The 24652-nt window shown below is 37.0% G+C and overlaps 2 protein-coding genes across 2 annotated transcripts; one reads left to right on the top strand and one right to left on the bottom strand.

The window, feature by feature from the left end:
• The first annotated feature begins 11107 nt into the window (after positions 1-11107).
• LOC113325840 (1-aminocyclopropane-1-carboxylate oxidase homolog 1-like) lies at positions 11108-12703 on the top strand. The gene is made up of 3 exons (XM_026573708.1): positions 11108-11789; positions 11880-12201; positions 12331-12703. The coding sequence occupies exons 1-3, from the start codon at positions 11587-11589 to the stop codon at positions 12568-12570; spliced, it is 765 nt and encodes a 254-aa protein (XP_026429493.1). The 5' UTR covers positions 11108-11586; the 3' UTR covers positions 12571-12703.
• Positions 12704-13476: 773 nt separating this feature from the next.
• Positions 13477-16435, bottom strand: LOC113325828 (uncharacterized tatC-like protein ymf16). The gene has a single exon (XM_026573696.1). It carries the CDS (start codon positions 16403-16405, stop codon positions 15155-15157), a length of 1251 nt encoding a protein of 416 aa, XP_026429481.1. The 5' UTR covers positions 16406-16435; the 3' UTR covers positions 13477-15154.
• Positions 16436-24652: the final 8217 nt, after the last annotated feature.

Raw genomic sequence — 24652 nt, forward strand, 5'->3', positions numbered from 1 at the left:
TGTTGAAGTTAATCCAACATTCTCCCCGTTAAGCTTCAACCTTACCCGTGACATATCTTGTACTCCAATCAGTTGTCTCATTTCTTCAAACTTGATCCGAGCTAATGTCTTTGTCAATATATCTGCTTTCTGCTCAGTTCCTGGTATGTGTTCAACGTTGATGATCTCCTTCTCGATACATTATCGTATGAAATGATACCTTTTGTGAATGTGTTTCGTCTTCCCATGAAACACTGGATTTTTAGTGAGTGCAATTGCAGACTTATTATCAATCTTGATGAGAACTTTTTCAGGTTCTCTTCCTTTGATTTCACCCAACAGTTTTTGAAGCCATATTTATTGTTTAGCTGCTTCTGTTGCAGCCATAAACTCAGCTTCACAGGATGATAGGGCTACAGTGTCTTGCTTCTGTGAACACCATGTAATAGGTGCTTCTCCTAGATAAAATATATGACCATTTGTACTTTTTCCATCATCTTGGTCAATATTATGACTGCTGTCACTATACCCAACAATTCCTTTTGATCCTCCTCGACCATACTTCAATCCATAGCTGATTGTTCCTCTTAGATATCTCAATATCTGCTTTATTACATCACCATGAGACTTGCGTGGACTTTGCATATAACGGCTTGCTACTCCCACAGAGAAAGACAAATCTGGTCTTGTGTGTAATAAGTATCTTAGGCATCCAACATTTCTTTTATAACTCGTTGAATCAATCTCTGCTTCTTCTTGTGCCTTTAAAACTTTAAGTCCAAACTCCATTGGTATCTTAGTTGGATTACAAGTTTCAAGTCCTGCTTCTTTCAGAATTCTCCTTGCATAAGCTTCTTGTTTAATCTGAATCCCATCTACTCCTTGATGAACTTCTATGCCAAGGTAATAAGTGATTTTTCCGAGGTCTGACATCTCAAACTTTGATGACATTTCTCTCTTGAACTCATTGATCACCTTAAGGGAGTTGCCAGTCAAAAATAGATCATCTACATAGTCTGCAATCACAAGAAGCGTTCCCTTTTCTTCTCTTCTGTATACTGATGTTTCTTTAGATCACTTAACAAATCTGATTTCTCTTAAGATTTGACCTAACTTTGTATTCCAGGCTCGAGGAGCTTGTCTTATACCATATAGAGCTTTTGATAACTTATAAACCTTATGCTCTTGTCCTTTTACTTCAAAACCTTCTGGTTGTTCAACATACACATCTTCTCGCAATTCACCATGTAAGAATGCTGTCTTAACGTCTAAGTGGAGAATTTCCCATGAGTTTGATGCTTCTTCTGCTATTAAGAGACGAATTGTCTCTAGTCTAGCAACTGGTGCGAAAACTTCATCAAAGTCTATGCCTGATTTTTGAACGTATCCCTTAGCTACAAGTCTTTCCTTATATTTGTTGACAGTACCATCAGCATTCCATTTTATTTTGAAGATCCACTGAAGACCAATCACTTTTACGCCACCTGGCTTATCAACTAGAAACCAAGTCTTGTTTCTGTTGATTGAAATAATTTCTTCTCTACATGCTTGTGTCCATTTAGTCGAGACCTTTGCTTCCTGAAAATTCCTTGGTTCATCATTAACAGAAAGTAGCATAATCTCACATTCTTCTGCAGCTTGAAGAACATAATCCTCCAGGTACTGTGGCTTTTGTATCTGTCTTGTTGATTTTCGCAGTGGAATGGGTTGAGTTATTTCATCGATCTCTTCTTCTTCTTCTTCTTCCTCTACTTCTTCGTTATTCTCAGTGTTTTCATTATTCTCTTCTTGTTCTTGATTAACATCATTGTTTCCATTGGTATTGATGACTATGGGTCCTTCGCCTTCATCAATTACTTGACCCCATCTCATGTGAAACATTCCTGGATCCCTACTTAGTTCATCATTAGTTTCTTTCCAGTTCCAGTTTGCTTTTTCATGAAATACCACATCTCGGCTCACTATCACTCTTTTCGTTGTTGGATTGAATAATCTGTAAGCTTTGGATCCAGGCTTAATGCCTAGATTCACAAGAGTCTGAGATCGATCATCCAGTTTCATAAGAGTTGCAGAATCAACTTTTGCGTATGCTTTGCAACCAAACACTCTTAAATGATCTATGTTTGGTTTTCTCTTTCGCAAACTTTCATATGGAATCATGTCTTTCAGAGATTTCGTAGGTATCCTGTTTATTAGGTATGTGGAGTGTCGTACAGCTTCTCCCCATAGATAATTAGGTACCTGCATAGCTTTTGATGAACTTCTCGTCATCTCCATTAGAGTTCGGTTTCTTCTCTCCACCACTCCGTTTTGTTGTGGTGTAATAGGACCACATAAATCAGCACGAAGAAGATCTAATGGCTTTCAGGCTCTGAATGTTGTTGCTTTTGGAAAACCTTGACGCGTTTGTTTCCAAACTAAACATGATTCACAGATCCTTGATTCATCGTTTATCTGTGGTAGTCCTCGAACCATCTTGTTCTGAGACATTGCCTTTAAAGTTCCGAAACTTATGTGTCCTAACCTTGCGTGCCAGTTCCATGTCTGATCTTCCAGTCTCATATTCAGACACAATGGCCTTCCAATCATGAGACTTATCTTGTAGAGTCTATTCTGTGAGCGTGAGACTCTAATTAAAAGTCTTCCACTTGGGTCATGAACTGTTAGATAATCTTGTCGCATTCTAACATCACATCCAACTTCTGTAGCTTGTCCTAAACTTAGAATGTTGCTTTGTAAGTTTGGGATGAAGTAGATGTTTGTAAAAGCTTCTGTTCTCCGGTCTTGCTCTGAAATAGAATTGATCCTTTCCCTTCAATTTCTACAGAAGATCCATCCCCAAACTTCACTTGTCCTTTGATTTTCTCACTGAGTTCAGAAAAGTAGTGTCTCTTACCAGTCATGTGATTGCTGGCTCCATTATCTAAATACCAGATTCCTTTTTCTCCATCCTTTGATTCATATTGATTTGGTATTAGTTTCCCTTCGTTTAAGAATACAACTTCGTGCATGAAAAGAGTTGTATCTGCTTCCCTTGTTTCATTTTTGTTTGCTTCTTCCATCTTTTGTATTCTTTCAGGGCATACAGAGGAGAAGTGTCCTGGTTTATCACATCTGTAATAAATAATGTTTGATTTATCCTTCTTTTCTTTCCCTTGGTTTTGATCATTCTGACTTGTTGTTCTATCTTGTGAGTTAAACCTTCCTCCCCTTCCTCGGCCTCTGTTTACTCTACCACCTCTTCCACGACCTCTTCCTCTTGTCGCAGAGTTTTGTTGGTAAGAGTTTGTGTACAAGAGTTTTCCTTGAGTTTCTCCATTGTTTTCTTCATCAAGGATTCTCTCTTCATATGCTTTCAATCTTCCAATTATATCTTCATAGCTAGTCTTCTTTAAATCTAAGACCTGTTCGAGAGAAGCTATGATATGAATATACTTGGATCTTGGTAAACTATTGAGAAACTTCTTTACCAGTTTATCTTCATCAATGGATTGTCCAAGTGACGCAGCTTTTGAGGCTATCTCTGATAGCTTTCCTGCAAAGCTATCAATAGTATCAGTGTCTTTCATCTTCATTCTTTCAAATTCAGACATTAAGGTTTGCAGACGGGCTTCTTTAACTCGATCAGCTCCGAGATTATGTGCCTTTATTGCATCCTAAATTTTCTTTGAAGTTTCCTGTTCACCAACTTGTAGAACAATACATTCTGGTGTTGCTTGAAAGAGTAATCCAACGGCAACATTGTTTTTGTCTGGGTCCAATATACCAGGATCAATTGTTTCCCAAACTTTGTAGATTTTCATCAGTACCTTCATTCTCATGGCCCATACTGTGTAGTTTGTGGCGTTGAGGATTGGAACTTGTATTGATGGTGGCGTGAACTGTTTTACACCCACAATGGTGGTTTCGTTTTCCATGGCTCAGAAACAAGCTCTGATACCAATTAATGGCAACTGCAAGATGAAACTTAGCTTATATAAAGACAACTCTCTTTATTGATGTTTAGAAAATCTCTCAAAACTAAACACAAGCTCTAATCTTTCTCATATGATCAACCACAACTTTGGTGATCATATATATATAGAACTATGAATTCATTTTCCTAGTCCTATTACCTTATTACATGTCTTTCCTTTTCTTAGAACTAGATGACTTCTAATTCCCTTAGGATTACATCAATTTCCTAATCTTGTCCTAACCAGCTTGTTAGTGACTCCTATGTTGAAGTTAATCCAACAAACACCACATCGAGTGAGATGTACATAGACTTGGATTGAAGATCATAGATCAAATATCCCTTTTGTCCAAAAGGATAACCAACAAATATTCTTGGCTTGACACGTTGGTCAAATTTGTAAGAAATTTTTTGTGTTTCACGCAAAGCAAAGGCAACCAAATACTCGCACAGAAGAGTAATCTGGTGGTTTAGCATCTCGTATAGTTTCTTATAAAACAAAGTTGGAGTTGACGTTTTATTGATTATGTATATAGCATCGAGAATACATTCTCCCCAGAAATGGAGAGGGAGATTGGGTTGAAGCGTAATGATCTTGCTACATTCAGTAAATGTCGATGTTTTCTTTCGACAAAGACATTCTGTTGCGGAGTACCAGGCAACTAGTTTGATGTAAGATACCATTTTAGTGAAACCAAGACTGAAGGTCATTAGATTTGAACTCATATTTATTGTCAGACCTGAAAGTATGTAGTTATGAAATGATCAATGAATTGATACCAGATGAGGTGTTGGATATTTTGTGACCGGATTTCTTAATAACAAAATTAAAAAAAAATACTTACGAAACTTCAAAGTTTCTGACTTTACCTTCATCAAATATGCCTAAGTACATCTAGAATGATCATCTAAAATTATAAAAAAAAGAAGGTATTTTGCACCAGTAAGAGATGGAGCTGAGAGGGGCCCCATATGTCAGCATGAATCAATTGAAATGGATGCATATATAAATTACTTATATTAAAATTAAGACGAGACTATTTATTTTTTTGGGCATACATCACATAAGTGACCGAATTGAGAATGAATGAAATCAGATTTGCAAGATAAAAATTTATAACAATCTGCACTTGGATGGACGAGACGGCAGCGCAATGTATCGACTGGCTTATTTGCAGCTAGAGATAAAGTAAATGGTTGAAAGCTGAAATGGTAGAGGCCAGCAATTCGCCTACTCCATCCAATCTCCTTGCTCATTCGACAGTCCCGATAGATGCAAGACTCGTGTGAAAATTTGACACAACAATTAGTTGTTCTAATCAATTTAGTGAAGGAGATCAAGTTGTACTTGAAACTTGGAATATGAAACACATCAAACAGTTTAATAGTGGTGATAAAGTAACAGTTCCAATATGAGTCACAGATGTATGAGATCCATTTAATAATTGAACAATGATTAGTTTATTAACCAAGGTATGAGAAGTAAAAAATGAAAGTGATGAAAAAATGTAGTGAGTTGAACCACTATCGACTATCCATATATTAGTATAACATGATAAATCAATACCTGCAAAATTGGTATATGGGGTTATGTCACTGCTTTCAGTTTCCGGTTCAAGTAAAGAGATGAGACGAGCATATTGAGCAGCGGTGATAGCGGGTGCAACAGATGCAGAAGTAACAACAACATCAAGAGTGTGTGATTCTAAATCTTTTATATTTGGTTAGTCTTTGAGATCGACTTCCAACATGTAAGTTTGGTGTGTCCATGCTTGTTGCAGTGCTCACAAAATGGTCGAGGACGTTTGTTGTTGCCATTGTTGGCGTTGTGTGGAAAAGACCTTTGATTTATTGGATCACTGCGGGATACATTCAATGTTGCTGATTCAACTGAAGTAAGAGGTGAAAAGTTGATACCTTGTTCTTCTTCTTCTTGTCTAACAAGATGATATAACCTGGCAGCAGGGGGCATAAGCTCCATCAAGAAAAAATGGCTTCGTAGGGGAGAAAATCGACCATGTAGTCCCTGAAGAAACTCCATGGACTTGTCTTGACTGTGATTATCCATAAATATCTTCCTGCTCCAAAGATACATGGTTCATGTGTTCTGAATAGGGGTGCACATATCCTACCCTTACCCGCCACCCTATCCTACCCGCCAGAATTTTTACCCGTATCCTATCCTACCCGCTATTGACGGGTAGGGTGACGAATAAATATTATTTTATCCGCCGTTAAATGGGTAGGGTGACGGATAAAACCCTAGATTATCCTACCCTACCCGCTTACCCGCCTCATATATGTAAAAGACCAAATAATCCATGTCCTTTGTTTTGTCTCGTGCCCATTGATCCGTTATTTTAAAACAAGCAAGGGGTAAAATGTGAACTCCATTTCTTTTGTCAAATCCATCTAAATCAGTAACACAGAAGTAAACAATTCTCGTTTTTTTCCACATCGTTTTCTCCTTCAACCATTTCTTCAATAATTCTCAGATAAATCTTTGAAGTACCCGAAATCATCCATGGATTTGAGATTAATAGCTAGGGTTTTAGGATGATTCTTGTGAAGCCATAACGCAGAAGCATAAAACCCTTCTTTATCTGATTTACCAGTACCTCTCACACCTCTCAAGTTACATATCAAATTCAAATCTATTAACGGATCTCGTTTAGAACCCTTTAATCAGTTGATTCAAGGTAAGATCTAACTTCAAAGTTGATTTTGTTTCAAAAAAAAATTTTGTGTTAAATTGATTGAAAAATCATAGAGTTTTACGATTTCATGCATGTTGCAGGATACGATATTAGGTAATCTTAATTGATTAGAACAGTTCCAATATATGATTGATTAGACATAGTTCCAATCATAGCTAATCTTAATTGAGATTCCTGATGTACATTGTTTGATATGAATTTGTTGCATAATACGAGGAATCTGAGTGTGCAAAGCTAATGAAGGGTTTAATAAGTGGTTCTTCCTCCTCCTCCTCCTCCTCAATTAATTCCTGATTTGAAATCCAAACTAATTTTCAGGTGAAAATTCACTAAACCCAGATTTCCTTTTCCACTTTTTTTATCCAAATACTAGGAGGATTTTGTGTAGTTGAAGTAATTTTTATGTGGGGTTTCTCATTTTGTTTTTAGGAAGTTAAGCTACTTAGATTGAACGAAAATTTACATATTTGTATTTGGAATTAGTCAGTGTGTTTGTAGGCAGCCTAACAAGTACACGTATTTGCTTGGATTGTTCCTCTCTGAATAACTTTTGAGCTTAACTTATATAAGGAGTATGAGGAAAGATTTATCGTTAACATATATATGATTTTCAGTCGTCTGTAGTTTGTAATTTTTTTGACTATGGATAATCTAAACAAGGATTATCAGTGGAGAGTTGGTGTATTGATGAGTGCAGCTGTTTTCTTAATTCTTCTTCCATTGATTTATGTAGTATTGGGGTCCAATTCATCACTAGCTAATACAAGTATGTGAGCACACAGTCCATGATCCATGCCATCTCTCTTTGTTCTCTATTTTAGCTTTTTAAGTGGAACGTTTTTTCATCAATTACTAATTGGCATTAGTGGTTGATCAGTTTCAAGTAAAATGTGTGTTATTACTGAATAGTTAATTTACATTTGGTTTTTCTAATAGTGTTACTATTTTTGGATGGAATTTTAGGAATCAACAAAATTGATGTATAGTTGAACATAAACTGTTTTGCTATGCCTTAGTTGAGATCTTGTTCCCTTGCTTATATACAACTCATTACTCATTGCTTGAATTGGAGAGCCAGTCTATATTTTCGCACTATATACGCATCCATACAAAATTGATTCGTTTAGAATTAATTGTGAGAAACATGGGGTGAAAATGATGCAACATGGACAACAGATTATATCAAGTACCTAATCACTATTTACTCCAATAATGATCTACTGCAGTACAACTCTGAATTCGTGATGTACACATATCTTTCAAAATGGTTTTGTTTAAAGCACTTAAATAATGCATTTCTGCCTACATATGTTGAATTAGAATTGTAACTTGCAAAGCGGACATGTTGATTTGTGAGTGGTTGAAACCATTGCTTGCAGAGACATAATGCCCAAAATTGGTGCTTGCAGCTCTTGCAAGCCAGTTTAGAATTGTTGGTGCGTATGATGCTGTAATAATCCACTTAGCTTCAGTTGGCCTCCCACCCGAAGTTTTCTAAATATTAAGCAAACAATGTAAACCATTGGACTCCAAGCTCAATATTAAGAATTTGTTAGCATTTAATATGCGAACTACCTACTAAAATTTATGTCTATTTTTCAGAAATAGCTTGAGGCACACACTAGAAGCTCGTCCTAATATTCGGTTCAAACTACAGAAGTAAGTTATATGTTGAGTACTTGTTCCTTAGCTCGTCCTAATATTGAGTGTGACCTTACTTGCGGAGGATCTGTTTTATAAGCTCATAGCTGTGTATCCTTAAATTTTCATGTCTTAGACTATGACTCTTAGTTGTGAGGACAAAGCAGTCCAACAAATCCGACTTAGTTGAGATCTTGTTCCCTTGCTGTGAAATCAATTTGTTCCGTACCGTAGCTTGAGAATCCTATTAATCCATAATTAAGAAGCCATTGGAGTCGGTGGTAATGGTATCAGTCCTTGAGACATGAAATTCTTTAGTTCAGAGTGATTAGAGGTACTCCACCTTTCTTTTAGTACTTCATGTAATACTTCTTTATATAGATGGCCAAAGAGCAGGTTTTAGTGCATAAACACTTTTTGCATAATTATGTATCAATTTTATAACTGTCCAAGACTATAATCTGGAATTAGTTTAAAATTGATACTTGGTCTTTTGTCTACTTGAAAAGTACATATTGATATTCCACACTTTGTATTTCTACGTGTTTATACTTGCATATAGAATCAAAGATCATTCTAAATAAAATAAATGAATTTTTGATACAATTTATCTGTTATGCAACTGCAACTGATTCCATTAAATTGAACTGATATGTTCAGCAGATTTATTTGGTGATCTTAGTACTTATTCGATCATCGCAGATGATGATTGAAGAAGAAGGTCAATATGAAGAGCTTTTGGTGATATACTATTATATGAAGAACAAGGTCACGTGAAGAACATGGAATTGGGTTGGGATTCATCGTCGATTAACTCGTTTCTTGAGACTATAAATGGCTTTGTGCCTAGCAGGAGACTTTTGTTTGTTCATTTTTCCCTAGTTATATTGGCAGTACCATTGGGTACATATTTAGATAAGTTGGATCATATTTGCTCTGTTGTTGCAAGATTTATTTCTTTTGTTTTTTGGAAGTATTTTATGTATTTACTGCTGACCAGAAAGTCCTGCTGACCATATACTTTGTTTTCTGTTTTTCGGAAGTATTTACTGCTGACCAGAAAGTCCCGGAAAAAAATAATAATAACGGTTATATCCGCCATCCTATCCTACCCGACCCGCCAATTAATGGGTCGGGTAGGATCTTACCCGTTTAATGACGGGTATGGTGGCGGATAAAAAATTTCTTACGCGCCAGTTAGCGGGTAGGGTGGCGAAATGGACCATATCCTACCCACCCTACCGGTTGTGCACCCCTAGTTCTGAATGTATCCAATTGATTCCACGGATATTTGAGACGTGTAACATACATTGCGACACCTAGGTTGTCTTTTTTTAAGCGAAGAAATGGACTATTTCAAAGCATAAAGCTTATGAGCATTTGTACGAGAAAAGCACGCTTTGAGATCCGACCGCATATCACGAGCCGAAAGAAAATACATGACACTTGGTCGGATTTCTGGATCAACAGAGTTGGAGATCCAGCTGCCAACCAAATCATCACATCGTGTTCAAGCAGGGATATCTGATTTGGCTGTTGGTTTGTTGACTGTACCATCTATATAGCCTAGCTTTTGCACTTAGGGCTTTAGTTATGCCCCTTCCCTAAAGGAGTGATGATCACAGTATAGTAGGATTATCAACAGGATCAACATAGTAAGGACTGGTTGTGGGGATACCTGAATTCTTGTTAGATGTAATGATGCTAGGAGTCGCCATCGAAGAGGTTAGCTCGCCTTCGAAGATGCGGATAAAAAGAAAATCTAACCGAACTCTTTCTAGTTATAATATTAGACACAAAATACACATAGGTTTACAAAGATAAACAACAAAAAATCGAAAGAATAGGAAGACCATACCTATGGAGCTAAAAGGAAAACTGACTTGGTTACAACAACCTAACTTAGTAATAACAGTCTAAATTGACTGAGATACAACAACTTAGTATCCAGTTCATATAAATCAATCTCTGGTCCAATTTTCAGAAAGACCAGTAAATGATAAATTTAGGCTTATGGAATGGTGATGCATCTCAAATGAAAATCGATGCTTCTAACACATGGTAGGAGAAGGTTTGCTTACTCTTTCTAGTTAGCTAAGAGAAGTTGGAAAAAGATGTCACGGAGTTGCCAAATAATCATTTTTAATCTAATAGTATCACGGCCAATCAATTTACCTATGATTGGCTAGAATAATACCTGCAAAAATATTCGTTAAATCAAAGACTCGTCCAAATTATTTAAAAGAATTTAGACTTTCTTTACGAGGAAGGATCCCTTCACACTATCTCACACGTTGGACATGATATTTGCTAATAAAAACCAAACCATAACGGACGTGAAGCTATATTTTGGGAATATATTCCTCTTACAAAACTCTACATGCCTACAAAAAATGAGCACATTCCGAAATATAAAATCTCTCAATTTACCGGTCTTAATTTCAATGGCTAAAAATACGTTGATTTTCAACGACTCATTTTCAAAGTAGTAGAGGGTGGTGTTATACGTCTAGGAATACACTTATTTTCAGTAGGAGCGTATAACTTCATAAGAGGAATATATCCCCATAATTTTTATTAGCAAAAATTACATCCAAACGTGTGAGATAGCGTGAGAATAAAAATGACAGGGAATCCCTCCTCTATATAAGTATATCTTTTTCTCCTTAAAAAATATACCCATCAAATCAGGAAAGTCCTATAGCAGCCATCGAAATAGACTGCAGAGCCAGTGTGAGTGGGAGAAAACATGTGGCAGGGAATATTTAATCATCCGGTAGTTGAGAGAGACTGTCAGACTTTGATTGTTTTGTAGTGTAAATAAAGAATAGAATCAGTAGTAGATGAAGCAGAACAACTTTCAATAAAGGATATTTGCCTCAAAAAAGAATCAGATCTTACAACCAGTTCAGTCAGATATCTGTAGAAACTCTGACCCAGTAGTACAAATTCAATAGAATGGAGATTCCTGCTGGAGGAGAAGTTCCCATTTATGATCGAAATACAGAGTTGAAGGCCTTTGACGAAACGAAAGCTGGTGTCAAGGGGCTAGTTGATGCAGGAACAGAAAGGATCCCTAGAATATTTGTTCGAACGCCTGATGAGGTCGCAGAGGACTTAGCATTCAAAAATGAGGATGATAATAATAAAATTGATATTCCTCTGATAGACCTGCAGGGAATTTCAATTGATTAAGGACGCAAGGAGATAATCGATGAGGTTAGACTGGCATCAGAGACTTGGGGTTTCTTTCAACTGGTGAATCATGGAATTTCTTCAAGTGTAACTAATGAGATGATCCAAGGCGTACGACGATTTCATGAGGAAGATCTAGAGCTCAAGAAACAGTTGTACAGCAAAGACACCAGTCGAAAAGTGCAGTTCGATAGCAATTTCGATCTTTACAGATCCAGATCTGCTAATTGGAGGGATACCCTTCGCTGTCTTTTTTTAACTGATGATCCTATGAATCCAGAGGAGTTGCCAGACACCTGCAGGTAATCTTCACTACTAAATTTTACATACAGAGTACATAAAGCACTGATCTATTTCAATCTCAGTGATGTTTATTTCTACTCTTCATACAGGGATATAGTACTCGATTACTGGAAGCATATTATGAATCTAGGAGATACTCTGTCTGAGTTATTTTCAGACGCTCTGGGGCTAAACAAAGACCACCTCAAAGGCATGGACTTTGCTCAATGGTTAACACTTAATTGTCATTATTATCCAGCATGCCCAGAGCCTGAACTGACCCTAGGTACAACTCAGCATTCAGACCCAAGTTTCTTCACTATTCTTCTCCAAGACTGCTTTGGTGGACTACAAATTCTTAATCAGAACTGCTGGGTTGCTGTCAAGCCTATCCCCGATGCTCTAATAGTAAATATCGGCGATTTTCTTCAGGTAATTTGTCTCCTTCAATCCATATGTTGTTACTCATGCAAGAATCGATCCCAACATTTGAGCAAGTACTACATACTAATCAAGGTTACAATATTGGTTTAATTTCTCTCTTCGTTTTCTTTTGATCAGCTTATCAGTAATGGCAAGCTTAAAAATGCCGTCCATCGAGTACTTGCTAATCGCGCTGGACCAAGGGTATCAGTGGCATGTTTTTTCAGAGGAAGTACCGCAAGGTTATATGGTCCTATAGAGGAGCTGTCTGATGAAAACTCTTCTATATACAAGCATACCACAGTTAAAGCTTACACAGAACATTACCACTCTAAAGGACTTAGCAGAGATTCGGCCTTAAACCACTTCAAGCTGTGAAGTGACTGTGGAGTTCCTTGAAATAGGGAGGACAAACTACTATTTATGGCGGACTGAAACCTTTGTTAATGTTTACTACTGTTTGTTTGTAATAACTAATCACCAAGGAATAAAATCAGGCATTCGAGAAACAGGATGCATGTCTCTTTCTTTCTGAACTGTTTTACCTAGTTTCAGGGTATAAGTTAACACTGATGCAGAGTAATTAATGCGGTCACTTCGTAGTCTTAATGGGAATTTAAAACAACCATATAATATTGAGACATTCAAGTTCCTCGAGAAACTAGGATAAGTTTACCTGACTATTTCTAAGCTTTGTTCATATTGGTGGACATCAAAATCACCGGATCAATTACTATCAAACCATCCCTAGAGCCATAATAGTGAACGCTAGTGATCTTACTGAGGTAATTGTCTCCTTAACAAATATAAATTAGTTGATGAGAATCACAAACTAGATCTGAATCAATATTATCAATGAAGAATACTAATCACTTCTAGAAAAATATTTACCAGATGACAGACAACAGATTGATATTCTCTGCAAGGCAGGGTAATGGAAACCAATAAATAGACAACTTTCATATAAACCGATCTCAATGTGGGTTGGAATGAGGAAAGAAGGAAAGTGAAAACATTTCAACTTTGAAACTGGCGAGGGAAACTGGAATTTCCTAATTAACCCAGGCACTAGTAGCATAAAGCATGTTTGTACAGTCACTAACTCAAGGACTTGGGATTATAGTCTTCTATTATCATGGCTGTGATGAACTGATCCATGTTAGAAACATGGCAGGCTCCTTAACAGATTATTTTCCAGTCAATGTAATTTCGGTTCTAACATTCATCTTTCAATTCAAAAATAATTTTTCTTACAGTAAACATCTCATAAAAGGTGGTTTTTCATTCTCAAACAAAGCAATGGGATTCCGAGGAAGTCAGTAATTTACTAGAGAGATATAAATAAGCATGGTAAACATTGATACGAAAACAAAAGAGAGTGGAATAAGAGAAGAACAAGAATGAGAACACAGAACCTTGCTTAGCGCTCCGCAAAACATACAGCTGAAGATCCCCCAGATAAACTTGTGCATGGTGACCTTCCCTGGCCAATACCTGAATTATCAATAAGCACGATAAAAAATTGTAAATTTAAAAAGTTTATATTTTCAGTGACTACCCAAACTAGTAAGTCACAAGTAAGAAGTTAATATAACAGGACTATTGGCACTTCTAAACAGAATACTGAATAACTTCCCTTGATTTTTATTTTTATTTTTAGTGCCAAAAGCAGCCAAAAGACGTTGCAAAGCAATCAACAAACTAGAAAGACCTGACCGGTTACAACAGAGTACACTATACAAAACGAAAGTAATTTTGATCAGGCCATTCCAAGTAAGGCAGAGTAGGAGGAATGGAATCAAAAGTAAGAAATTTCCCTCTGTCAACTGAGCCCCTTTCTTGGTCAATCTATCTGCTGAAAAATTAACTTCACAGTAGCAATGTTTGAAACAATAGCCTCAAACTGATTCCCGGTTCTTCTCCATCTTGCTGGGACACACCAAAGTAATTTACTTGCCATGAAAGCATGCAAAGAATAGCTGCACTTGAGTCTAACGAAATCAACACCATCTTCAATTCTGATTCCTGACTATTAGGCCCACTCCAAAGCAAACATAATAGTGAGAATTTAAGCTATGAAGTTAGTAGCACAACCCAAACCCCCAGCTACAGCTCTTGACACAAGACCAAATTGATTTCTGGCAATAAAACCAAAACCTGATGTGCCTGGATTCTCTTTTTCTGCATCATCGTAGCAAATAATAATAAAGCCTTCAACTGGATGATCCCAAGCACACTGAATTGCTCTCACAAGTTTCATTCTCCTGCTCATTATCCCAAAGAATTGCAGAATTTGACCATCATAAAGCTCAGACCACCTATCACCTTTCAATCTCAACCCACAATCTTTGGTTAAAAGACATATTCTAATGTTCAGCTTCTACCAGACTCCTCAAGAACAAGTCTACTTACGAGAAAACAACTCCACCATTGTACAAAAGGCAGCAACAACCCAAATTTCCTTAACAACTGGACTCTTATTCTTAGCCACAGAGAAGATGCCAGAAAGCCACCAGGAATTTAAAAGTGGAACACATTACACAACCATCTCCAAGTATCCTTGCCAAAACTGCAATTCCAAAAAGATCATCCAATACTCCTAACAGAAACAAAACCCCATTTCCATTTTTGATCTTGATAGAGATCCAAAAGAATTACTGAAAAACACTCTTCAGCTTTCAAATCCAACCCAAATAATTCAATAATGGAGCTCTCAGATTAACACAAAAGTTCCAAACGTCAATTTAATGAATATCAAACTTTGTGAATACATGATGAGAGTATAGTCAAGTAACAAGTGAGTCTATCAATGGCTCTAAAATAAAGAACAGTGGGAGCATGAGAAAATAAACAAGACAAATCTCCTCTTTATTGCTGACAGAAAGTACCTCTCCATTCATCACATGTAGAGCATATGAGTCAGTAAACAACCTTGAAGGACGAGATCAGCCAGTAAACAACCTCATTCCACTCCTTCGCGAACTTGTTTAACCAATGCCACAAACATAGCCAACTCTATGGTCGAATAAAGAACAGAACAGGCGACAATCTGACACCAGATATCCGGAGGTGTGGAAAGAGCAGCCGTGAAAAGAGAAAAAAGCATTAAATAACGACGATTGTTCGTAAAGCTTTCCACAGAAAGAGCCTTTTGTTCTAGCAAAGAGATCAAAAGAACAGGCACCTGGGAACAGACCGACGAAATCAACGAAATTCGAAGAGTCAACATGATATAGTCATAAATCTTAGGTTGTAACGTGATCATGAGCAAATTGGTAGATGTTGCACACATGGAGTATAAAAAGTGCCAAATATTCGGAACCACATAAGAAAAAGTAAGGCACAGGAAGAAAGCGAACGAAAAACCACTTAAACGAAAGACCCTATTGTATTTCATCCTTTGCTCTTCATAACAGCTTGGTATCAAAAAGCTCCACAACTGATAACTAAGCAACGGAAACACAAAATAAGCACACGCTGTCGACGCCGTAGCAAGATACGTCGACAATGCCTCCGTCAATTGTATACAAACAAAATGTGAATCCGAATTCAAAGTCAGAAATGGTTTAGCTAATAGGAAAATGAATTCTTCTGAAAACCAGTAACACGTAAACCATGTCATACCAAGACCAAACGATGTCCACATGAAACGAATTCTAACTTCTCCTAGGATAGTTTCCATAGGTGAATTTGGACCTTTCTCTATCAAATCCTTCTCTTTAAGACTGTTTTTCTCATCATCATCAACTCTATCAGGCTTATTCTTGAAATGTCTTGCATTACTTAATAGAAATTTCTGATTTTTGCCACCACATTTCTTAGTTAAGAACAATATATTGGGTTGAATCAACAAATTTGATCTCTTAATAACTGGAACTGACAACCCCAAATCTAGAAAAACTTTAATTTTGGATTTTAGTGTTTTTTCTACATCAGAAGAAGAGAATAATGCAGGAGTAGAAAGAAGGCACCTGATTTGGGTATCTTTGAATCCACTTTCTCTTAAGAAATTGAGAACTGAAGTTGCAGCTATTGCTCCACGTGTTGTTAAACCAATTGAGCTGCTTAAGGGTGATTTGTTTTGGGTTTTAGGGTTTATGGATGTTGTTGATGCAACATCTGAGAATTGAAGTAGATGGTTGATAGTGGTAGATATTGATGATGTGATGAATTGCTTTGGGAAGCCATTGCTGCTGCTTCTCAACCTAAGCATCTTTCAATCTCCGATTTTTATAAGCCTGAATGATGATGCATCACAAAATGCTTCTTAGTCTGGGGGTTCGACGGAGGATGAGAAAAGAATCGGTTTTCCATGGCCCAAGTCGGCCCGACACTTACTTGCGTCCAAAGCCCGAGGTTCGAATCCTCAGAGACTCTGACAAAAACGTAATTTTGGAGAGTCTACATTGGTGAGACTAATTTTCGAGTTGAAAACAATGATGGGGAATATTTAGTTGCCACACTTTGGAGCTATAATCGATTGAGCTAATGTTGTCGCCGGCCGAGAGATCACGTGGTCAGTCGTATGGTAAGTTTTTGCTGAGAATGGAAATGCAGAATTAACAGTGATTATCACAATGTTGTCCAAAAGGCTTCCAATATTCACTGACTTGAGCCACAGCTTTCAGCAAAGTTTGCAGTATAAAAAACAATTGGCGAGCTTATGCACATAAATTAACCGAAAGGAAATCCAACCATGGTTTGTTGTAGGCGTAAGCTGAAAAAAATATGGATTTAGCTGGTTCGACCTTCCTGTTCCGGGAATTTGCTGCAGAGACATCCATGTCTGCTAAGCGACAACAATGGTAAAAAAAATAGCAAATTTTCCTAACAGAGTGTTTCATCATCAATCAATTAACACCACACATTCATTACAGAAAGAGTTAAAATCAACCTTAACTTTACAGCTGATACAAACCCATACTTATAGTATGGTTAAGCCGACAAAACTATTACAGACACACATACAGAATACTTGTGTGAGCGAAACACATGCACAACACGTGAGACATCAGAGGAAAATAATTTGAATTCTTCTGAACCTGCACCACTGCACAGCTTATCCTGCACTGCCCTATTATCCCCCCTCAAACTGAAGGGTGCAACAACAACTTGAAGCTTGGATTGAAGTAAGGAGATGCGAATTGCAGAGAGTCCCTTTGTGAAAATGTCAGCCAGCTGATCAATGTTTGAAACATTAGACCATCCAAGGCCTCTGACTGCACCAGTTCCCCTGATAAAATGGTAATCTAAATGAACATGCTTCATTTTAGAGTGTAAAACTGAGTTTGATGGCAAAGCAATAGAACTGATATTATCACAACCCAGTTTAGGAATTGCAGGTAGTGGAAAGTGAAGATCCTGTAGAATATAACAAATCCAGACCATCTCAGCAACACTATGTGCCAATGTTCTATATTCTGCCTCAGTTTGGACCTAACAACAATAATTTGCTTCTTATAAGACTACGAAATGATGTTAGGACCAAGAAAAATACAGTATCCTCCTGTAGAGCGTCTATCATCAGCATTCCCAGACCAATCTGCATCATAGAATCCTAACAAAAAAGAAGCTCCTTTGGTAAAGTAATACCAAAGTCAAGTGTACCTTTAACATAGCGTAAAGTTCTCTTGGCAGCAGCATAGTGTGTAGTTGTTGGATGTTGCATGTGTTGGCAGACTATATTCACTGCAAAAGCAATCTCAGGCCGAGTCCAAGTCAGATAATGAAGTGCACATACTAGTGATCGAAACTCAGTGGGATTTTCTAGCGAAGCACCATCATCTTTTCTGAGTTTTGTAGATGCCGCAATTGGTGTTGAACAAGGCTTAGCTCCTTCCATATGAAATTCTTGTAAGCAGATCCACTGCATATTTAGTTTGAGAAAGGAACAAAGAGTTGGAATCTCTTTTCACTTCAAGTCCTAAACAATAATTTATGGAACCCAAGTCTTTTATTGGAAATTTTAGTTGCAACTGAGAAATCACATATTGCAGAAATGCAGAAGAAGAGCCAGTGAGCAGAATATCATCAACATACACCAAAGAAACTGTAAGTTGAGAGCCATCCTTGTGAACAAACAGAGAGGAATCAGCAACAGGGTGAACAAACTTGAGAGATAGCAAGGCTGCACTAAGTTTGTCATACGAAGCTCTTGGATCTTGCTTCAATCCATAGCTAGCTTTGTGTAAAAGACAAACTTGATTTGGTCTGTCAGGATCAACAAAACCTGGAGGTTGTGCCATGTACATAGTTTCTGTTAGAGCATTTCTTGGTCGAACTCGCATGCGTTGCTATCTCAAGAATGTATGTCAATGTTAGTGATAAAAAATATAAGTCTTGATTTCTAGTCTACTATAGCTAAGTCTCGGAATAGGATAGAAAGTGTAGTTGAGCTCAAGGACTTCATGGCGATTCATCATATAAGAAGAAGAACTACTCAAGGAACCTATGGAACTTCTCGACAAAAAGGTATGTGAAGACTTGAACTTATCTATCACTCAAAAGTCTATCTATTCTATCTCCTACTTCTTGAGACAAAAAGTCGTATGCTATATATAGACTTTGATTATACACATTTATTATTTCGAGCCGAGTATACCTCGCCTATCTATATCTCTAAATATGTGTTGGTAAGCTTTTCGCTACGACCAAGTTTATCTTTACCTAGTGACGAAAGTCATGATATGTTTCAATCACTTTGAAAATTGCTTTGACGAAGAATGTTTCAATGATTGGAATGAGAGTTTAGATTACATAACCAATGGTGGACATAAGCATTGTTGTGGAAACACATTTATGTATAAGTCCTATTCCTTGAACCAAAGTTTGCGAACTTTGTTGATCAAGATAACCGGAAGAATGGCGTGAGCCAAGTCCGCGAACTCAGTCCGCGAACTGCCGAAATTCTCAAACCCAAGAATTTCTGCTGGAGTTGACAAACTAGTGCGTGAAGCTAAGTCCGCGAACCAGCGAAGTTCTCATCCCGAGAATTTCTGCTGGAGTTTGTAAACTCTGCCCGGTAACTTAAGTCCGCGAACCAAGTCTGCGAACTTAAGAAGGTTATATATCTGAAGATGATTTCTAAACTTAAACTTAAAAAGACTAAGGAACGCAGTTTGCAAACCGTGGCTATAAAAGTTCATGAACGGATTCGAGCAAATCAAATCATCTTTGCTTCAATTGTGTCTTGTGTAGTTACATAAGAATTCCTTGCAATTGAACAACTCTCTAACTAGTTCATTTGAGTCATGTGAACTAGTTATGGTGAAGAAGAACATGGTTGATATGAAATGCTCATATGGCTAACCTTTTGGTTAACTATTATTGAACCAGCAAGTGCATACTTTTGGGTACGGTTAATAAACCTAGAAGCGTGCATTTCAAGTGTGTGTAACAAGCTAAGTTTTTAATCTAACGGTTGAGAAATATTAGCTTGAATCTAAATCAGGTTTTCATCTAACGGTGGATATTGATTGCTTTGTTACCAAGGTAACTTAATGGCAAACCCTGATTTGAAAGACTATATAAGGGGACATCTAGCATCAATGCAAAACTAATCCCCACACCTTACGTGTGATACTAGTTTGCGTGCTAGAGTCGGTTCTCCTTTAACCTTTGGTTTTCTTCTTCTAAAACCAGGTTAACGACTTAAATACTTCATTGGGATTGTGAAGCCAGGCCGATACTACTTTATCGTAGTTGTGTAATCTGATATTGCATCTTCTATCGTACGAGTACAATCATATTGATTGTCTTGAGATTGATATCTTCGATAGGAAAGATATAAAAAGTAATCACAAAGATCTTCGTCTCATTGTTTGTGATTCCGCAACATCTTGTTTCTCTACCATACGATTAAGATTGTTGTGAGGTGATTGATAACTCTAGGCTGTTCTTCAGGAATATAAGACCAGATTATCAATTGGTTCCTTTTCACCTTGATTACTATCAAAAGACGGAACAAAACCTTTTAGTTTTATCTGTGGGAGACAGATTAATCCTTCGATAGACTTGTCTGTATGAGACAAATTTGTTTGTCATCAAGTCTTCGACTTTGGGTCGTAGCAACTCTTAGTTGTGGGTGAGATCAGCTAAGGGAATCAAGTGCGCAATATCCTGCTAGGATCAAAGGAGTAGGGAGTACAACTGTACCTTGGATCAGTGGAAGACTGATTGGGGTTCAACTACAGTCCAGTCCGAAGTTAGCTTGGAGTAGGCTAGTGTCTGTAGGGCTTAATACAGTGTGTGTTCAATCTGGACTAGGTCTCGGGGGTTTTCTGCATTTGAGGTTTCCTCATTAACAAAATTTATGGTGTCTGTGTTATTTCAATTTCCGCATTATATTGTTTTATCTTTATAATTGAAATAATACAGGTTGTGCGTTAGATCATCAACTAGGTTAATCCAACCTTTGGTTGTTGATTGTCATTGATTGATCCTCGGATATTGGTCTTTGGTACCATCCGAGTTATTCCTTGTATTTGATTAGGACTCGCTGATTTCTATTAACTTGAGTAAATCAAAACAAGAGAGAGATTTTATCTCGTTGAGATACTTTTACCTAGATTGAGTCTGACTGTCTAGTTGATTCTCTAGAAAGTATTTCGGAATTAGTCCATACAGATTGCTAAGCGAAATATTGGGTGGTGTTGTTAGACCCCCTCCTTTTCAATTGGTATCAGAGCAGGCAAACACGGTTAAGACCTTACAAGTCTATGTTTGTGGCGATCTGACTCTATGGACAAAGGTGATATCTTTATTAACGTACCACCAATCTTCTATGGATCTAATTACTTATGGTGGAAAATTTCTATGCGAGCTTTTCTTCAAACACGTGATTTTCAATCATGGGTATATGTTGTTAATGGCTATGATGCTCCCGTTGTGGCAGTTGGAGATGTAAACGTTCCCAAGAATATTGGTGAATACAGTCCTGCCGAGATACTTGCTGCAAAGCAAAACTCCGACGGTTTGAATGCCATCATACATGCCATTACCCCAAATCTTCAGCACCATGTGTCTAATTGCACTAGGTCTAAAGATGCTTGGGATATCTTAGAAACCGTATTTGAAGGTAACTCCAGTGAAAAGGAAGCTAGGCTTCAAGACCTTAATTCCGATTGGGAGAACCTTCGTATGGCAGATGAAGATACATTTGATGAGTTTAATCACAAAGTGTCTGAAATTGTTAATGCATCTTTTGCATTGGGTAAGACTATTCCTGAAAAGGACATTGTGATGAAAATTCTCAGATCACTGTCATCTAGATACGAGTCTAAGAAGCATGCCATCGTTGATGGAAATAACCTTGATAATCTTTCCAGAAATACATTGGTTGGAAAGCTAAAGATCTTTGACCATGAGCATACATCGAAAATTGGAAAGGATGTTGCCTTTAAAGCACAAAAGAACACTAAATTACTTGATAAGAGTAAAAGTGTTTATGTCTCTGAGGATGATCAGTATGAGAGTGATTTTTCAGATGAAGATCTTGACAAATCAGTCTCCTTGATCACAAGACAGTTTAGGGATCTTCTATTGAAGAGAAGTAAACGGTTTTCAAGAGACAAACCTAGGTCATCAGATAAACCTCACAATCGTGTTCCTCCTAAAAACAGGGATGCTAACGAGGCTGATGACGAGGATATGCCACAATGCTTTAAGTGTAAAGGTTTTGGTAATTTTGCAAACGAGTGCCCAAATCGTAGAAAATACACTGGGAACAAAGGTCTTGCTGTAACCACTACAAGAAAAGTCGCCTTTAGTGGCAAAATATTGTGTCACGAAAACCAATTTCTTCGTTGCAAAAAGAATTCAGCGGCGCAAAAAAAATCATCACCTATAGTGAGTCGTTGAAAGTGTTCTGTGACGTCCTTAAAAAATAGTCACCGAATTTTTTTAATTAGCGACATAAGCCTTTTTGCCACCAAAACTATCTTTTCGTGAGTAAATAAAATTGACATTGTTCACTAATTTTGTAATGAAGAATTTCGTCACTCTAGGTATTTTTGGTGAGGAAAATACTTTAGCACTTAAAATAGCTTTAGCACCAAAATTTGTTTGCCTCAGAATACATTTTTAGTAAGGATACAAATTCGTCACATAAAATAGTTTTAGCCGCGAAATTTTTCGTCTCAAAATAAAAGTATAATGACCAATTAGGATTGTCTCTATATAATTATTCCACCAACTAATAACATCGTCTCCGAAACAACTCTACCTACAAACATAGTTGTCTCCAAAATAATTTTTCTGACAAAGTCAATCGTCTCAAAAATTATTAGAGACACAACACTGCCCTCGGCACAATTATTTTCTGACAAAATTATTTGTCTCTAACTATTTTCACTACGTGCCAAATTTGTCACTAAATTTTATTTGGTGACTAGCATATATCATCACCGATCATTCCAAAGAGATTTATTACACAATAAATAAATAAACATTTAAATAATAATATTAATTAAATAAAAAATAATTAACCATTAAAATAAATAATTGAAACAATATCCAAACTGAAAAACACCTAATAAATATACTCTACTAATAAATAAATAAACACTGCCACCACTAACAATATAATACCAAGACTACATCCCGAGTCTACACCAGATTTTGTTGTATTCCGGATCATGTTTAGTGTGAACTTTTCATTATCTTCTTTCAACTTTTTGATAGCCTCATTTTGTGCGCCTATTTGGTCATCTTGAGCTTGTATCATTCTTGAAGTGCTTCACTATTAGAATCAGGATTCAGGAGTGGTTGTAGCACGTCATCGTCTCCTTCGCTTTCTCTTCAAACATCAACATATACTTCTGACTCAGTGGGTTGTTTAGCTCCCGTCTTTATTGCCTTGCTTCAATAGCTCGTTAATCTTGTGTTGTATAGATATATATGTGCACCAGAATGTGAAACTGGTAGGTAATTAAATTCCAATGATATCATGCTGGGATCAGAGACGTAGGAGCACAACTGTACCTTGGATCAGTGTGAGATTGATTGGGGTTCAACTACAGTCCAGACCGAAGTTAGTTTGTAGTAGGCTACTGTCTGTAGCGGCTTAATACAGTGTGTGTTCAATCTAGACTAGGTCCCGGGGTTTTTCTGCATTTTCAGTTTCCTCGTTAACAAGACTTCTGGTGTCTATGTTATTTATTTTCCGCATTATATTTTGTTATATAGTTGAAATATCACAGGTTGTGCGTTTGAATCAATAAATTGGGAAATCCAACCTTTGGTTGTTGATTGAAATTGATTGATACTTGAACATTGGTCTTTGGTACCGTTCAAGTGATTTCTCTTGTATTCAATTAGACTCGCAGATTTCTATTTGCTTGAGTAATTATTGAATCAAGAAAGAGAGATATAATTCTTTGATATACTTTCATTAAGATTGAGTATGACTGTCTAGTTGATTCTCTTAAAAGTATATTAATTGGAGTTAGTCCATACAGATTGCTATTCGAAATATTGGGTGTGGTTGTTAGACCCCTACTTTTTCACATATGTATTGATAGTTTTGTCACTAAAATTGACAAAGGGGGAGATTGTTAGAGCACTGCTCGGTCGAACTCGCAAGCGTTGCTATCTCAAGCATGTTTGTCAATGTTAGTAATCAAAACTACAAGTCTTGATTTCTAGTCTACTATTAGCTTAGTCTCGGACTAAGATAGAAAGTGTAGTTGTTTTCAAGACTCCATGACGATCATCATACAAAGACGAAGAAATACTCAAGGAACTGGTGGAACTTCATCGACTAAAAAGTATGTGGAGACTTGAACTTATCTATCACTCAAAAGTCTATCTACTATATCTCCTATCTTGAGACAAAAGTCGTTTTGCTATATAGACTTTGATTATACACATTTGCTATTCCGAGTCGAGTTTATCTCGCTTATCTATTTCTCAAAATATGTGTTGGTAAGCTTTTGATTTGTCCAAGTTCATCTTTACTAGTGACGAAAGTCATGTTAAGTTTCAATCACTTGAAAATGGCTTTGACGAAAAATGGTTTGTGAACAACAACTATATAACGTCCTCTAAGAATGTTTCAATGATTGAAATGAGAGTTTAGATTATATAACCATTGTGGGATATAAGCATTGTGTGGTAACTCATACATGTATAATTCCTTATTCCTTGAACCAAAGTATGCGTACTTTGCTGCTCAGGAAAACCGGAACTAGAGTCCGCGTACCCAATCCGCGTACTGTCGGAGGTTCTCATCCCGAGAATTTCTGCTGGAGTTTGTGAATTGAAAACAAACTTATTCCGGGTACTTAAGTCCGCGTACCAGTCCGCGAACTTAAGTTGGTTATTTTTTTAAAACGATTATACGTGAACTTAAACTTATATAAACTAAGGAATGCAAGTTTGCAAACCGTGGCTATAAAGTTCATGAATCGATTTGAGTGAATCAAATCGTTTTTGTTTCAATTGTGTCTATTATAAAGATCTA

This window comes from Papaver somniferum, unplaced genomic scaffold (genome assembly GCF_003573695.1).
Source record: "Papaver somniferum cultivar HN1 unplaced genomic scaffold, ASM357369v1 unplaced-scaffold_0, whole genome shotgun sequence".
NCBI classification, from domain to species: Eukaryota; Viridiplantae; Streptophyta; class Magnoliopsida; order Ranunculales; family Papaveraceae; genus Papaver; species Papaver somniferum.

What these genes read in the sequence shown, in the direction of transcription:
- LOC113325828 (XM_026573696.1), bottom strand. Translation starts at nt 16,405, where the DNA reads ATGCTTAGGTTGAGAAGCAGCAGCAATGGCTTCCCAAAGCAATTCATC.
- LOC113325840 (XM_026573708.1), top strand. Translation starts at nt 11,587, where the DNA reads ATGATCCAAGGCGTACGACGATTTCATGAGGAAGATCTAGAGCTCAAG. An exon ending in GAGTTGCCAGACACCTGCAG is followed by an intron (nt 11,790 to 11,879) that starts GTAATCTTCACT and finishes CTCTTCATACAG; the next exon opens with GGATATAGTACTCGATTACT. An exon ending in ATATCGGCGATTTTCTTCAG is followed by an intron (nt 12,202 to 12,330) that starts GTAATTTGTCTC and finishes TCTTTTGATCAG; the next exon opens with CTTATCAGTAATGGCAAGCT.